This window comes from Balaenoptera physalus (genome assembly GCF_965194825.1).
Source record: "Balaenoptera physalus genome assembly, chromosome: 1".
NCBI lineage: Eukaryota > Metazoa > Chordata > Mammalia > Artiodactyla > Balaenopteridae > Balaenoptera > Balaenoptera physalus.
In genome coordinates this window covers 108,070,483-108,087,943 of record NC_138882.1, presented here as the reverse complement: position 1 = coordinate 108,087,943, position 17,461 = coordinate 108,070,483, and the positions used below count along the sequence as shown (strand labels likewise).

At 35.7% G+C, this 17,461-nt stretch overlaps 1 protein-coding gene across 4 annotated transcripts in view; it reads left to right on the top strand.

The window, feature by feature from the left end:
• Positions 1–16,385, top strand: part of RTCA (RNA 3'-terminal phosphate cyclase) — a 29,178-nt gene extending 12,793 nt beyond the window's left edge. For all 4 annotated transcript variants that reach the window (XM_082452722.1, XM_082452721.1, XM_082452720.1 and 1 more), the window contains 7 exons: positions 1,864–1,922; positions 3,369–3,510; positions 3,875–3,999; positions 4,922–4,980; positions 11,047–11,141; positions 12,305–12,409; positions 15,716–16,385. In XM_082452722.1, coding sequence (XP_082308848.1) covers positions 1,864–1,922; positions 3,369–3,510; positions 3,875–3,999; positions 4,922–4,980; positions 11,047–11,141; positions 12,305–12,409; positions 15,716–15,817 — 687 coding nt within the window. In that variant the 3' untranslated portion in view covers positions 15,818–16,385. The remainder of the gene's footprint in view (positions 1–1,863; positions 1,923–3,368; positions 3,511–3,874; positions 4,000–4,921; positions 4,981–11,046; positions 11,142–12,304; positions 12,410–15,715) is intronic.
• The last annotated feature ends 1,076 nt before the right edge of the window (positions 16,386–17,461 follow it).

Sequence of the window (17,461 nt, the reverse complement as noted above, 5' to 3'; positions counted from 1 at the left end):
CTGTTTTCTCTCATAGTTCTGCCTTTTTTTCAGAAGTCATATAAAAGAATAATACTGTATATAGCCTGTTGAGTCTGTTTTTTTCACTTATAATACATCTGGTTATGGGGGAGTAGGATGGGGGAGGGATGGATTGGTAGTTTGGGATTAGTAGATGCAAACTATTATATAACAGAATGAATAAACAACAAGGTCCTACTGTGATAGACCATAATGGAAAAGAATATGAAAAAGAATGCATATATATGTATAACTGAATCATTTTTAAAAATAAATAAATAAATAAATTTATTTATTTATTTATTTATTTTTGCCTCCTTGGGTCTTTGTTGCTGCGCGCTGGCTTTCTCTAGTTGCGGCGAGCAGGGGCTACTCTTTGTTGTGGTGTGCAGGCTTCTCATTGCGGTGGCTTCTCTTGTAGCAGAGCATGGGATCTAGGCCCGCGGGCTTCAGTAGTTGTGGCACGTGGGCTCAGTAGATGTGGCTCGCGGGCTCTAGAGCACAGGCGCAGTAGTTGTGGTACACGGGCTTTGTTGCTCTGCGGCATGTAGGATCTTCCCGGACCAGGGTTCAAACCCTTGTCCCCTGCATTGGCAGGCAGATTCTTAACCACTGCGCCACCAGGGAAGTCCCATAACTGCATCATTTTGCTGTATACTAGAAATTAACACAACACTGTAAATCAACTATACTGTAATAAAATAAATTTTAAAAAATACGTCTGAGAGTCATCCATGTTGCTTGTATCAGCAATAAAAGCTAAGTAGTGTTCTATTATATGGATGTTTATCAGTACCAGTTTATCCATTCATCAGTTGAAGGGCATTTGGACTGTTTCCAGTTTTTGGCAAGTATGAGTAAAGCCACTATAAACACATACAGGTTTTTCTGTCTGAACATTAGTTTTTATTTGTCTTGGGTAAATACCTACAGAGGGGTTGCTCAGTTGTAATCGTAAGTTTATGTCTACCTTTATTGAGAAACTGCCAAATTGTTTTGGCATACAATGTGGCTGCACTGTTTTGCATTTTCACCAGCACTGTAGGAGAGTTTCAGCTCTTCTTCATCCTCCCCAGCGCTTGATAGTCTCAGATTTCAGTTAAAAATTTTTTTGCCATTTTAATAGGTGGTACAGTCTTTTAAAATTCAGTTTGATAGTATGTATAATGAAAGTTAAAGTTAATCTCTCTTCACCTAGTAATTCCACTTCAAGGAAATGACCCTAATTAAATATTGTGAAATGCAGCAAAAGATAATGTTAAAGGTATTGGAGCAGAGCATTATATACTATAATTATTGTTATATAATATATATAATTATGTAATAATGAAAACTTGGACAGTGGTTAGGTAAATTATGCTAGAATGCCATGAAGTCATTCAAATATTTTTTAGGAGGAATTTTATAATGTTGGGAAGATGCTTTTGTTTATAATGTTAAATGGGGAAAAATGTATAAAACGTTGTATATGCAGTGAGATTTCAACTATATAAAAAAAAATTGAGAACGCAGAATGGAGTGCTATTCAACACCTCCTAATTTCTTACGGTACATTATATTGAGAAGGTTAGGAAATACTGGCCTCTGGAGTTAAAAACTGCTAGGATCAAGTATCTTGAGTCCTGATTTTTTTTCTTTTTCATTAGATAGACTTGCACAGCTCTGATTAATTAAATGTTAAACTTTTAATTTTAGCTACATGTCAGATATTTTATTTGAAAAATAGAACTAGCCTACACATTTTTATATCACTGTTTATCCATGGTGCCTCATTACTACTTCAGTGCAGAGCACTTTTGTTTACTAAATATACTTGTTGACAGTGAATATGGTGATTAAAGTAACAATAAACTGATTTTTCAGGTTTTCAAGCCAATTGTTGAAAAATTTGGTTTCACATTTAATTGTGACATTAAAATGAGGTAAGTCACTTATTTCTTAACCCTTTGACCCACTACTTGTGCTAAAAATAGTGGAAAAGTTAGATCTTGGAGAACTGTCATTCCGTAACCCACTTAATACATATCTTATAGGAAATAATAGTACTTCGTGGCTTAAAAACAATAAGCAGCAGAGGCATGGGGACTTGAAAGGGAATTGCTACACTGAGGCACCTTCCTATCTAGAATTATCCATGCTCACCACAGACAGAATGCTCACTGTGTGCGGACAACTGGAATGGGCACTGCAGGGTCGTAAAAGGGATTCTCTTCCACAGAGCAACCAGAATTATTTTTCTAAGAGACACGTTGGGCATTCAGGTTATTTCTCTGTAAGGCTTCCCTTCCCTCTGTAAGGCCACATAATAAAAAGGCCATATTTCTTGGTGTGGCATTTAAGTGATTTGCAGTCTTTTTCCAATTTACTTTTCTAGCTTTATTCTCCCTCCCCTCCATATATTCTAACTACATGATTGCTGCCATTCCCTAAACATACTTTGTGCCTTCAGACTTCCATGTCTTTGTTCATGTTTTTCTTCCCCTGCTCTCCTAAAAATTGGAAATCCTACATTTTCTGAAAATGAAACTTGTAATTTCTTATGTGAATTGTCAGTGATTGTGCCTCAGTTGGAGTTCCTATTTACATCTGTCTTGTAGTCCTCCTTACAGCCTGGGTTGTGTCCTAGTAGATTATATGTGGAGCCCCATCTTACCAGGTGGGGAGTTCTTTGTGGACAAGAGCATTGCCATTCTCATCTGTGTGTTCTCAGCATCTCTGTAGAATAAGTGACACTAAATATTTGAGTTAAAATTTTATTAGTGGTTCAGCTACTAAATATTCATCATATATTTATTGAGCACCTACTATGTGCCAGACATTGTTTTAGGCACTGGAATATAGCAGGAACAAAATAGACCAAGCTCCTACCATTAAGTAGTTTAAGTCTAAAACAGCACTGTTGAATAGAACTTTCTGTACTGAGGGAAATGTTCCCTATCTGTCCAGGATGGTAGTCACTTGATACATATGACTATTGAGCACTTGAAATGTGGCTAGTAGGATTGGGGAGCTAAGTTTTAAATTTTATTAAATTTAAATTTAAATAGAGAATTCCCAGGTGGTCCAGTGGTTAGGACTCTGTACTTTCACTGCTGAGGGCGTGGGTTCAGTCCCTGGTCAGGGAACTAAGATCCTGCAAGCTGTTTGGCCTAAATAAATAAATAAATAGATTAATTAATTAATATTCATTCATTCACATGTAGCTTGAGTCTACCATATTGGACAACACAGATCTAAAACATTATTTGGAAGTTTCAAACATGAATTATGTAGTTGGATATCACTCACATGTTATTTTATTGTAAATATTGAGCTTTTTTTTTGTCGTGCAATCAGTTTATGTGAGTATTTATGATACTTTTTCATAGGGGCTACTACCCAAAAGGAGGTGGTGAAGTGATTATCCGAATGTCACCAGTTAAACAGTTGAACCCGATAAATTTAACTGACCGTGGCTCTGTGACTAAGATATATGGAAGAGCTTTTGTTGCTGGTGTTTTGCCATTTAAAGTAAGTTATCTAATTCACTTTACTGTATACTTGAAACTAACACAACATTGTAAATCAACTATACTCCAATAAAAATTTAAAAAATAAAGTAATAAAAAATAAAGTTGTCTAGATGATCTTAGAAGTGTACACATGTCTTGATAAGTATTATATCATCTAAATTTTGAAATTGAAAGAACTTAATTTTTAAATAAATCTTTTCATTAAAAATTTTTCTTAAAATTCTGTGTTCTCTACTGTTGAAAATTGTGTTTTTATATGATGCATGTAAAAGTTATTAATTATATGTCTTTGAAGGCTTGAAAGCAATTGTCAAAATAATCATTAATTTATTTTATTCTATTTTTTTGTCTTGCCAAAATAGGTAGCAAAAGATATGGCAGCGGCAGCCGTAAGATGCATCAGAAAGGAGATTAGGGATCTGTATGTTAACATCCAGCCTGTTCAGGAACCTAAAGACCAAGCTTTTGGCAATGGAAATGGAATAATGTGAGACAATATACTTTTTCCTAGATGTTGGTTGAGAGAGCCCTGAAATAATTATTCTATTTTAATTAAAGATTTGTCTTTTTTTTGTTTGTTTAAATTTGTAGTTTTAAGAAGATATATTTTTAAGGGCATTCCTACCTAAAACAACAGTATGATGAATTATGATGATTATTTTATTCTGAATTTTTTTCTGAGGATGGTTTACCTTTTATTACATTATAAGAGCCTTTTTGTTTATATAGCGAACTTAAATGTTTAAGTTAATCAGAAGTTAGCCTTTGAAGATGATCCTAAGAGAAATATTTCCAGTTACTTTTCTGTATCTCAAACGTGAAATCAGTTTACAAGTAAATATTAGATACGGCAAAGATCTATTTAACAAAGAAATATAGTATATTAATCCATTTAGTAGTTATTGATTTGTTATAAAAATGCTTTAATTAATATTTTTGAAGAATAAAAGTATCTTTTGTGGATATTTAAATTTAAGCTCTCTTTTCCAGATTTTCTATTAAAGTGTTTAAAGTAAATGCATTGTCTTTGTATGATAGTACTATCTAAAAACTATAAAACAAAACCAAACATCTCCGTAGAAAGACCTTTTCATTAAGATAATGAGTGCAGTATGCCTTTGAAATGGTACCACTTAGTGCTGATGACAAGACTTCTGGGAGGGCCATTCCTTACCTGTGAGTGGATTAGAATCTAGTGTGACTTCCTGTCCGAAGTGCTGAAAGATACTCATACCCTGGTGAAGATGGAGAATGCCAATCATGCTGCTCTCTATGAAGACTTTCACTTTCGTAATATACTAGCCAGATCTAATTCTGCTTATTTAATAGTCACTGTTCTCCTGTGTTATATTTGCATGTAATTTTGGAACATTTATAGCATAGATAGTAACACTTTTTTCCCTGTGTAGCATTATTGCTGAGACGTCCACTGGCTGTTTGTTTGCTGGATCATCGCTTGGTAAACGAGGTATAGCTAAATGAAGGGCGTCCACTGTTCCCAGTGCTAGTGTACGATTCTTTAATTATCTGTCGGGATTAGGATGTTGTAGAATGATGGATAACAAGTTTGAAAGGATATGGTTAACTGATTCTGTTTTAGAGTCAATTAAATTTTCAGTCTTTCCCCCAACTTTATACTTTTAAAATTTTCAAACTTATAGAAAAGTTGAATGATTAGTGAATATCCATACACTGTTTGCCTAGATTCACTGGTTATGAACATTTAGCTACATGTTGTGTGTGTTTCTGAACCATCTCTATGCAAGTTGCGGGTACCAAGTCTCACCCCTGAATACTGCAGCGTGTCCATCCAAAGAATAATATCTGCATAATCACATTACCATTTTTATACCCAAAGAATCTGTCTATTATATATGTATATTTTTTTTAAGATTTTTTTTTTTGATGTGGACCATTTTAAAGTCTCTATTGAATTTGTTACAATATTGCTTCTGTTTATATTTTTTGGCTTTTTGGCGGTGAGGCATGTGGGATCTTAGCTCCCTGACCAGGGAATGATCCCGCACCCCCTGCATTGGAAGGTGAAGTCTTAACCACTGGACTACCAGGGAAGTTCCCTGTCTATTATATTCAGACGTAACCAGATGCCTCCAAAATATTCTTTAGAGCAATATGGGGTTTTTTGTTTGCTTGCTTGTTTGTTTTTGAGCACACACAGCATTTGGTTGTCATGTCTGTTTAGTTTTTTTTTTTTTAAACCACAGAATAGTCTCTTCACCTTTTTTTTCCTTTCATGATATTTACATTTTGAAAAGTCCAGGCCATTTTCTCCTAGGATTTTCCACAGTTTGAATTTGTCTGATTATCTCATGATTAGATTTATTCAGGTTAAACATTTTTAGTAAGAATATTGCACAGGTGATTTTGTGTGCATTCTATTGTATCACATCAGGGTGCACGTAATGTCAGTGTGCCCTTTATCAGTACAGCTGACTGATCACTTGGTTAAGGTGGTGTTCTCCACGTCTGTCTGCTATAAATGTTCCTTATTTATTTATTTATCTGCCTACCTATCTGTCTGTCTGTCTGCCTGTCTATCTATCTACCGTGCTTCGCAGCATGTGGGATCTTAGTTCCTCGACCAGGGATTGAACCCGTGCCCCTTGCAGTAGAAGCGTGGAGTCCTAACCACTGGACCACCAGGGAATTCCCCCTTTTCCCTTTATAATTAATAAATACTCTGGGATAATACTTTGACACCATCTGATTATCCTATGTCAATACAACTTTCATCCAGTGGTTTTAGCATCTATTGATGGTTCTTCCCTGCATCAGTTATTACAGTGTTGATTTCAAAATACTGAATGTTTTTGTGAAAGGGAAATTTCTGTAGTATTTGGTATATTTGGGAGAGTAGATACATGTATGCATCTGTTGGTTAGTATTTAAAGTTACTTTTGCCATTGAGGCAACTTCTAATTGAACTTTTCACTGTTTGTGTGGCAGTTGATTGCTTTATTCCTACTTTGTAGCATCTTTAAAAGACGCTTACCCTCGCTATGCCATTTAACCACATTATTACTGCTGAATACAAAAAAACCAGGTAATCTTAGTCTACTCAGTTGGTTGATCTAGATACAGTTGGGTGTCAAATCTAACCAGTGTAGTAGAATAGGTAAAATCAACACCTTTGGTTGACTGGACATAAATGAATTCTGTTTAAAACCGTGCTGTTCAATGTGTGGTTGGCGGACAGGTAGCATATTGGCATCATCTGGGAGTTTGCTGGAAATACCAATTTTGGGGCCCACCTCATGTATCAGATTAGAATCTTTGAGAGTGGGGCCCAGGAATCTGTTTGAACAAGCTCTCTAAGGTATTATAAAATTTGAGAAATAGTGATCAAAAGCATATATTTAGTGTATACTCATTACTTGTTAGGTGCGGTGAGGAATCAACACGGGTCAGTGAGCCACTACATGCAATATCTTTAAGTCTTGAGAGGGCAAAGATAATGCAAAATATAAAGCAGAGACTAGGACCCTATGTTACAAGTAGTAAGTGCTTGGCAGGCATTGGGTGGAATGTGAGTTCAGTTTGTTTGTATTATCGTTGGATACCAAGATGTGCCAGGTACTTTGTATGAAGGATTCAGAAGTAAGAGCCACCATTTCTGCCTCCTGGCTTAGTCTGGCAGAGGAGACAGACCAGTGCTGTGGTGGTTCTATCCCCAGGGCACCATAGGAACACAGGAGAAGAAGAGCTCATTCTTTGGGGGCTGATTGACCTCAAATCTGTCTTGTGCCATTCAGTGATCCTCCAGTGGGTTCTGTAGATAAGTAGAAGTTAGCCAGATAGAAAAGTGAGAGCTAAGGAAGAAGGACAAAGGAAAGTGCTGACATAAAAGTGCAGTTCTGTGTTTGGGCAACTAGAACCATAGGTGATGAGTACAGGATCTGGGTCAACGCAGAGACTGAGGTTAGAGAGGTCAACAGATTTTTGAAGGGCTTTATAGGCCATATAAAGGAGTTTGGGTTTCATCCTGAAAACATAAAGATTTTAAGGAGGGATGTAATTCCAGGTCTTTGGAAGTAAGTGTGATAGCTGTGTAGAGGATTAGAGGAAAACCATAGTGGAGGCAGGAAGACAAGAGTCTGTTACAGCAATTCAGGTCAGAAATGGTGAGGACCTACACCAAGGAATGCAGGGACTGAGTCTAGAGAGATGAGTACTGATATAAGGGTATTTAGGAGGGTGAATAGACAATTTGGTGATCAGCTGGAAATGGGGGGTGAGAGATGCAGTGTAATGACCTTCTAGATTTCTAACTTGGGTAACTGGAAATACTTAAAACTTGTGAATATGGGAGGTAGAGTTAGTTTGCCAGGGTAGATGATAGTTTTGGATATGTTGCATTGACATCATAAATGGTCCGTTACTCTGTTATGAGCAATACTTGGAATTAACTTTACTGCCAGCCCTGAAAAACTTTCTTTCCTAGTATTCCATAAACATTTTTTTTCACTTTGTCATATGAGACGGTTTTTACTTTGAAGTTGTCTTTGGACAACGCTCATGTAGAATGCACAGTACTTATTTTTAGACTTATAGTGGTAGGAGGGAATAGAGGATAGAGCAGCATACTTACTGAGGTTGCCTGACTCCTTCTGGTGCCTGCCCTTGTTTCCTGTCAGGCAGTTAAGTCAAAGGAGATGTCATTAGCAAATGCAAAGACCTTGGGGTCTTCTCTCTTAGTCTAGGTAGTCTATGTATTAAGCATCTCAGAGAATGTGATGGATCCCAATATCCAGATCCCCTTTTTATTTCAGATTTAAATTAACTAGAAAATTACTAGACTCTGAATCCTAATGTTTAAGCGTTATTATCAGAAGCAACTTTGGCTGGTTGTGCACACCACCATATGTATTAGAAGCAGTAAGTTGTAACTAGTCGTGCTTTTGTCATTGTCTCAGTTGACCTTAGTTTCCTTATCTATTGAGTGAGAGAGTTAGCCTGAAGAATCTCTGAAATCCTTCCAGTTATAACATTCTTTAATCCTGTTGCAAAGGTGAGGTTTGTTTGTGTGTTTTTTTTTTTGAGGGAATCTTGCAGTTTTAGATGGAGGCAGTGCATTATAACAGAGAGCACTAAACTGAGAGCAAGAAGACCTAAGTTTTGGTCCTATGTCTGTCATTATCTTACATGGTGACTCTGGGCTTTCCTTATCTGAAAAATGAGATTGGACCATTATCTATGTATAAGAATCCCTTCCAACTTTATATGATTGCTGTATGGACAGAATGTATTTGTCTTTACATTGTTGAATATCTGTGTATTCGTTGATTTCTCATCTTTCAGTTAGTGTTCTTTACTATGGGACAAATCAATTTGCTAAGATGAATTATACCTCTGGTTTATCAATCCTGTTTCTTGTGTATGGAAACTGCCTAGCCTGTAGTAAGCACTTTTTTTCCTCCTTCAGTATATGTGGTAATTCATGGCCTCTCTGTGATGCTATAATCAGTCCTTTAGCTTCCTCTGTTCAGCCTGATAACTGTTTTATAGTTTTGTCCTTTTAATAAGCTAGAAGAAACCCCAAATCATTGAATATTCATTTTAATTCGTTATAAACCATCAAAATTGAGACCGTTTTAAGAAACCTCTAGAATATCAGAAGAGTATTTGTCAGAAAAGCCTTAAGTTTTCAGAAGAAACTAGGATTTTGCTCTTTTGTTTCGAACATAATACTAATAAGAAAAATTCTCATATTTACTTCATTTTGTTCAGTTGCCACAGACCACTAGTAATATGTGGTAATTATGTTAGATCCATTCATCCCATTATTCGCTTTCAAGGCTGGCTGGGTAGGAAGGAATGTGAATGGCTCTGAGAACTACTTTGCCCCTAGGCAGAGAAACCTTGAGAAACCTTAGGGTGTCTACTGCTCTCTGATACTATTGATACAAAGCCAGGAATTCCTTCCTTCTCCTTCACATCCTCCATGCAAATTTTAGCCATTCTTCAAGGTCTCACCTAAGTCCTTCATGCTCCATGAAACCTTCTCAAGTTATTCTAGAACCTATAATTTCCTTTTCTGAAATCTCATTGGATATATAGTTTATACCATAGAGCTTAGCACTCACTTATCCTCAAATACTCTTATATATGAGTATTTTCTGATGTCTCCTTAGCAAAGGAACCAGTTTCTATCACTTAGTATGGTACACACATAGTAGGTACTCCATATTAACTATTTTTCTTAATAGCTTATTATGAACCAGTCTTGGTAATAGAAGCTTTATAAATATTATCTCTAATTTTAACAGGTTTGCAACTTGGGTATTATCATCTCTATCTCCATCTAGAAGAAGAAATGGAAAAGGCAAAGTGGTTTACCGAAGAAGTCAAGATTCATACATATTCCAAACCATTTCATTCAATCATGTAATGAAATGGTTTGGAATATGTATGAATCTTGCCTGATTGATATTGTGAAGATAGTTTAATTTGTTATATTATGATAATAATTGCTGTAAGGGAAAAAATGGTTAAAATTTGATTTCCCCTTTTCTGGTAAATTTTATCAAGACATGCATATAGTCAAATGAATTTCCAAATATAAAATAAAAAATAACCACATTCTCATTTTTCAAAGGACATTTTCATTTGTAGTCAAGGGTTCATTTAGTTTAAATTAAATAAAAAGAATCATTTGACATTCCACTACTCCTGATGGACTTATTTTGTATTCAGCATTGTACCAAATATTTGTGGTATGTGTAGAGAGGTAGGAAGTAGAACATGGGAATAAATTTTCTGACTTATTTTCAAAATTAGGTGATACCAGGAAATTCCCTGGTGGTCCAGTGCTTAGGACTCAGTGCTCTCACTGCCAGGGGACAGGTTCAATCCCTGGTCGGGGAACTAAGTTGCTGTAGGCTGCGTGGCACAGTAAATAAATAAATAAATAATTCAAATCTTAAAGGAATAAAACTTTATAATATTTGATCTGAGAAGTTTTATCTGTTCTTCCTTAGATGAAAACTATCTGACTTTAAAAAAAATCCTTTAATTCTAATGCAATCGGCTGCCGACTAATTGTAACATATATGAATTACAAATTTAAAATTTTGAAATCAAGGTGTAGTGTTACACCTGTAGGGTCATAACTTAGTTGTAAATTGGTTTTATAATTAGTACTTCTTTTTTCTTTTCTTTGGCCGCACCATGTGGCATTTGGGATCTTACATCTCCGACCAGGGATAGAACCCATGCCCCCTGCAGTGGAAGCACGGAGTCTTAACCATTGGACCTCCAGGGAAGTCCCCCTATAATTAATACTTCTTAAACAGGACCAAAGCAGCCTGTTTTTTCTTCCACTTGTGCATTTAATAAAATATTTGCATATGCTAAAGCTCTCAGAAGCTTAAATATACATGAAGATCTTATCCTAAAGGTTGCATTGGGTGAGTTCAAAGACCTAAAAGATATTACACCAGTGCTAACTGGGATATGTTAAACTTTTTGCCTCTTAGTAATTAATTTAGTTTTTTTTACATTGTGCCTGTTGTAGGTGTTAATGCAGACAAGGTTGGAATTGAAGCTGCTGAAATGCTGTTAGCAAATCTTAGACATGGCGGTGCTGTGGATGAGTATCTGCAAGACCAGGTAATGACACTTTTAGGATAAAAACCTTCAAGCCTATTAGATTCAAATATTGGGCAATTAGATTGAATGTAAATTATAGTCATTGACTTTCAGGCACTGATTGGTATGTGCTAGTTCAATCCATTTTTTAGGTATTATTCTGGAACGTATATACCATAAATATCAGTTCTCATCTTACTTGACCTGGCTACAGCATTTGGCACAATCGAGCACTCCTTCCTTCTTGAAATACTTTCTTCGCTTGCTTTCTGAAATACTGTTATTATCTTTGTATCTCGCTAGCCATACATTCTAGTCTCTTTGCCAGTTTGTCATTGTTGTTTGCCTCTTCTCAACTTCTAAATTTTGGAGAGCCCTTGGGCTTAGGCTCACACCTCTTTTGTTTATCTGTATTCAGTCCCTCAGTTATTTTGTACAGTCTCATGGCTTTAGTACCATCTGTATGCTGACAGCTCCTAAATTTATATCACTAGCCCAGACCTTTCTCCTTAACTGCATACTCATTATATTTCTTATGCCTGTCAACATCTCTGCTTGGATGTGTCATACATCTCTCAAACTTAACATGTCTACTTACATTGAGAAGTGCTAGTGAATATTTTCAAATAAAATCTTTTTATGGTGCACTGTCTTGATAAGATTTTCCTTTCTACCATAGTTTTTTCTCCTTAATAGCAAATCAGATGTCTATGTTTAGAAATGTATTACTCAAGATTTCTTGACCAGTTTCTTAAGACAGTTTTCCTTATTTCTAGTCTCTTCCTTCTTACTAGTCTACACTCCAGTAATTCTGTATTAGTGTATTTATTTATGTGTTAAAATGTTGTAATTCTAGAGTATGGAAGAAAGTTTCGTATTGTATGTAATAGCTTGCAAAGATAGTTGGTCTGATTAAATTTATTAACTTTCTATATTCTGAAACATTAATTTTAAAAATCTATATTGAGATCTGCTACTAAGCATTTCTGTGCTACACCACAGACTTTTGGTAACATAGGTTTTGTATCATCTTAAGACTTTTGGAAACCTAAAGAAATAGAAATTCTTTTTTAGCTATGTTGATTTCTAGTATCAATAGTATTTTCATATGGAAAGCAGTAGAATTTTAACCCCAAATATTAGTAAATGTGTGAGAGTTTTCTTCTTGGTTCTTTTTTTAATAGCTGATCATTTTCATGGCATTAGCCAGTGGAATTTCCAGAATAAAAACAGGACCAGTTACGCTCCATACCCAAACGGCTATACATTTTGCTGAACAACTAGCAAAGGTGAGTATTCATCAGAAAGAGTAATTGATTTTCATTTTGGCCAATTTGGAGTCACATTTTAATCAACAGAAAACTTAATAGTAATTGTAATTGCTGTCATTTGGTGAATACTTCCTATGTGGCAGACACTGAGCTCACTCAGAAGTGAAGCTGAGTTGTCTCCCTCTGCATGACCATTTTAGGTGGCCATTTATTATTAATCCCATTTTACTTATGAGTCTAGTGAGGCAGAGGAATTAAATGCTCAAGATAGTTTCTTAGTGGCAGGACTGAGCTTTGAGCAAACTGGGAGAGCATACATCTAAGCTCATGTGTGGTAGGTACTGCCTTCCAGTAAGTGAAAATGTTTTAATGGGAACTATAAAATCAAATCACAAGGGATTTGCAGTGGGCTATAAACTTAAATTATTTATATAAAAATTTTAAATGTTTTATTTTATTTTCTTGTGATTTTATTGGGGTAGACTAGAGTATTTGCTGGACTTCTAACATTTACCAGTCCTTTCAGCTTCAGAAAAGTAGATTTATAATTTTTTTTTTTTTTAATTTGGCTGCACTGCATGGCTTGTGGGATATTAGTTCCCCGACTAGGGATCGAACCCCGGGCCCTGGCAGTGAAAGCGCTGAGTCTTAACCACTGGACCACCAGGGAATTCCCTAGATTTATGATTTTTAGTGAAAAAGAATTTAACATTGAATAAGCTCATATTTATACCTTTTCTACAGGATTCTTAACTTAAAAAATGTGACATGTATATTTCATCTGAAACTAATTTCTTTATAGAAAATTTAGAAAATAGAGGAAAAAAGCTGTCCCTAACTCCTCCTTGCCAGTAAAACCACTCTTGACGTTTAGGTATTCTCCTCCTCTCTTAAAATTGTTTCTCTTTGCATTTTTTTGCAGTTAATGCATACAGCTTCATTTCTTGCTTTTTTCAGTAATGTGTGGCATATTTCCATTTTACCATAGTCTTTATAATGTAATTTTATAAAATAATATAAAATTTATAACTCAGAATTGTATGAAGGAAGGTGCTGACCTTAAGCATTTTAAAAAATTATAAAAATAATGTACAGTAGTATTAAGAAATTAAGCATTACAGAGGTGTACCAAGCACAAAGCCATGGTTGCCCTACTCCTAACATGTTATTTGTATGATTCTTAATAATATGTACTTTTTTTGTTGTTACTAGAAAGGATAGGTAGATTTTGGTTAAATTGTGGGAAAAGGCTTGATAGGAGGCAAAGGCAAATTATATTTGATGTCAAAAGATAGTTAATTGTATTTTTTATTATTCTACTTATGCTGTATTTTGTAACTACTATTTGTCTCCCCACGTAGACTGTGATCTTCTTAATAGCAGAGGCAAGGCTGTATTCATTCTTTTCTTTTTTTTTAAAATTTATTATTTATTTATGGCTGTGTTGGGTCTTCATTTCTGTGCGAGGGCTTTTCTCTAGTTGTGGCAAGCGGGGGCCACTCTTCATCGCGGTGCGCGGGCCTCTCACTATCGCGGCCTCTCTTGTTGCGGAGCACGGGCTCCAGACGCGCAGGCTCAGTAATTGTGGCTCACGGGCCCAGTTGCTCCGCGGCATGTGGGATCTTCCCAGACCAGGGCTCGAACCCGTGTCCCCTGCATTGGCAGGCAGATTCTCAACCACTGCGCCACCAGGGAAGCCCCTCTTTTTTTTTTTAATAAATTTATTTAATTTATTTTTTGCTGCATTGGGTCTTCATTGCTGCACGCGGGCTTTTTCTAGTTGCAGCGAGCAGGGGCTACTCTTCATTGCGGTACACGGGCTTCTCATTGCGGTGGCTTCTCTTGTTGCGGAGCATGGGCTCTAGGCGCGTGGGCTTCAGTAGTTGTAGCATGCAGGCTCAGTAGTTGTGGCTCGTGAGCTCTAGAGCACAGGCTCAGTAGTTGTGGCACATAGGCTTAGTTGCTCCACGGCATGTGGGATCTTCCCGGACCAGGGATCGAACCTGTGTCCCCTGCATTGGCAGGCAGATTCTTAACCACTGTGCCACCACGGAAGCCCTGTATTCATTCTTTCTACAGTACTTTGCACATAGTAGACACTCACATGTTATTTGAAGTGAATACACAGTGGAAAGGGCCGTGAACTGGAATTTTTAGCTCTGGTTTCTTGTTCAGCTTTGTTGTGTTTTAACTCAGTGATTTGGGGCAAAGGTGCTTCATCAGTCTGTGTCTCAGTGCAGATAATTCATCAGTAAGGTCAGAGAGTGTGCTGTAGTCCCTATGGCTCCTTCCAACTCTAAATTTTTGTAGTTTTCAGTAAGTTTATATATAGGCTAGAAATGATTTCCATAATTGTTACCTGTGTTTCATATTTATATAGTGCTTATAATTTGAGAAAAATATATATACTATATAAATTGTCTATCTAGCTCAGAATTCAGATTCAGTGTTTATTCATTCAACAGTAATTTTCAGTGTCCAGGGTGTCAGTGCACTGCCACATAATACTGAGACTGGAATAATTTGTAAATATTACAGTTCAACAGGACCTCGGAGTAGTGGTTTTCAAATTGTATTTCAGAGAATCAAAAGGTTTTAGGCATACTTGAAATCCCTTTGTCACAAATTCAGTCAGCCTACTCAGTTGTTTTGATTTTAATTCAGTTTTCTTAGAATGAATACATTTGCTTTTTAAAAAATCATGTTTCCACAATACAATGATAGAGGTCAAATGTTTCAAAGCCAAACTTGAATTAGTTAAGTGAAAAATACAATGTTAAGCCCAATAAAGATCAATGAAGATGTTAATTGTTACCTCCCTCTACCTTTCTGCTCTGAACTAGGTATTTTAAATAGTATATTTAGGGAATTAAATTAGCAAGAAAATTTGAGGGAATTAAAGGGTATTTTGATACTTGACAAGATAAAAGAAGTATAAATGCTTCAGTGCCATGTTTTAGAAAAATTTTAGGAAGTAGGTAGTGGAGATGCATTATTATTAACAGTTGAGATTTTAAAATTTATATTTGCTTAAGCTGTACTCCTTGGGGGTTCTGATTCAGTGGGTATGGAGTAGGGCCCAGGCTGTATATTCTGACAGAACTCCACAGGTATGTATACCCCTGAACACGGACCATGCTTCTGGAACAGAATATTTTATATCTAGGCCATTGAATTTCTCATGAGTCATTTGATATTTGTATCTCTAGCTTCTTCAATAAAATGAGTTTGGTATTAACTACTGCCTATTTAAGCTGGAGTTGTGGCCTCGTCCCTCTATCGCTTTTCATATTATTTATATACTAAATGCTCTTCTGGTTTCAGGCTAAATTTACTGTGAAGAAATCAGAGGATGAAGAAGATGCTTCTAAAGACGCTTACATTATTGAGTGCCAAGGAATTGGGATGACAAATCCAAATCTATAGGGTATTTGCCTTTTAAATGATACCTCAATGATGTATTGCACTAATCATTTCATAAATATTATAGAACAGTGAATAAGCAGTAACTTATTAAAGGACCTGACTTAAATTTGGAGATGAAGTACAGAAAGTTCTAGATTTGCTGAGAATGCTTCGTCCTATTAATCTCACTTTGACTGTCTTCTGAGATAGATAGGGACAGTGAAATTTAAGAGTTGGTGAATATGTATGATAGCAGATTTCAGTATTAAAGTATTGAAATAAAATATTCTTTTCACCTGAAGTGTGTTTTTTTTTTGATATAGTATATTAAGTTACGGATGTAGATTTGATCTGTAATTTGTGTATAATTCTAATCACTACTAGAATCTCACGTAAAATTTAATGAGACAACTTTGTACACATGTACTTGTTGTGTCAACAATAACATTTAATAAGCATTGTCTCATTATATGTATCTTCTTTCTAGTGGGTATTTGGTAGATATTGATTTTGAATCTGTTGAATATGTTGTGAAAGCTAAACAATGAGAACTGCAAAATTTCAACCCTAGTAAATTTGGCCAAATCAGCCCCAGGTATGTTTTTGTTTGGCTTATAGTATTAAAAAAATAATTGCCTTTAGAACAGAATGCTTTTCATCACTCTCTATTGTCTTACACCTAGCCTGTTCCACATTTAGATTATTTCCTGGTCCCTGTAGGCAGTTGAGGTTGTGACTCAAATGAAACTAGTTTTATGTAACAGCTAAATATGCCGTACTGTAATATAGTGAGGAATTCATTCAGACTTAGTTCTATCTTGGACTTAATCTGGTAATGATTAAAACGTAGTACAAGATTGGGATTGACATATATACACTAATATGTATAAAATAGTTAACTAATAAGAACCTGATATATAAAAAAATAAAATAAAATTCAAAAATTAAAACAAAACAAAACAAAAAAACATAGTACAAGATACAGAGCCAGAGGATGATATTATAAAACATTCAGAAAGTGCAGAATTAGTCTGTATAAAAAGGTGTAATGAAAAAAACTACTCCATGTACATAATCGTAATTCTTGTCAGTGATTTCTGTGGCCTTGGACAGTTGAGTTCAATTTGTTTTAAATATGATGATGATAGTATTGCTTGCTATTTGTATTTTCAGGGAGTAAATTTATAAGTTAATTTCTATAACACATAAGGCATGAAATGTCTTTCTATTTTAGAGTCAAACTACACTTTTAGTATAGCTGTTGGAGGGGCTGTGATAAGTTTGGGGGTTTTAAGACCAGTGATGATATCTGCTGCTTCTGATGAGGTGTGTGGCAGTGTTAACGAGGTAGGTTGGAATGCAGAGATTGGGAATTTCGGAGCAAGAGATTTAAGGGCAACAGTGTACATGATGGGTTTATGATTAATCTTGGCTTGGGTGTGTCGCTACTGTTAGTCTCAGCTTGGGTAAAATAAAGGGACTACTGCAAAGAAATTTTTGTGAAGTTCTAGAAGATGTTTATTTTCCTCAAACAAAATTGTACTTCTATTCCTACTTCTATATCTGAAATTGTATTGATATTTCAGTATGCATCTTCATTTTTTAATAACGACGTAATCCAAGTAATTCTGTTGATTGGACCCTATGTGCACAATGGGTACATTT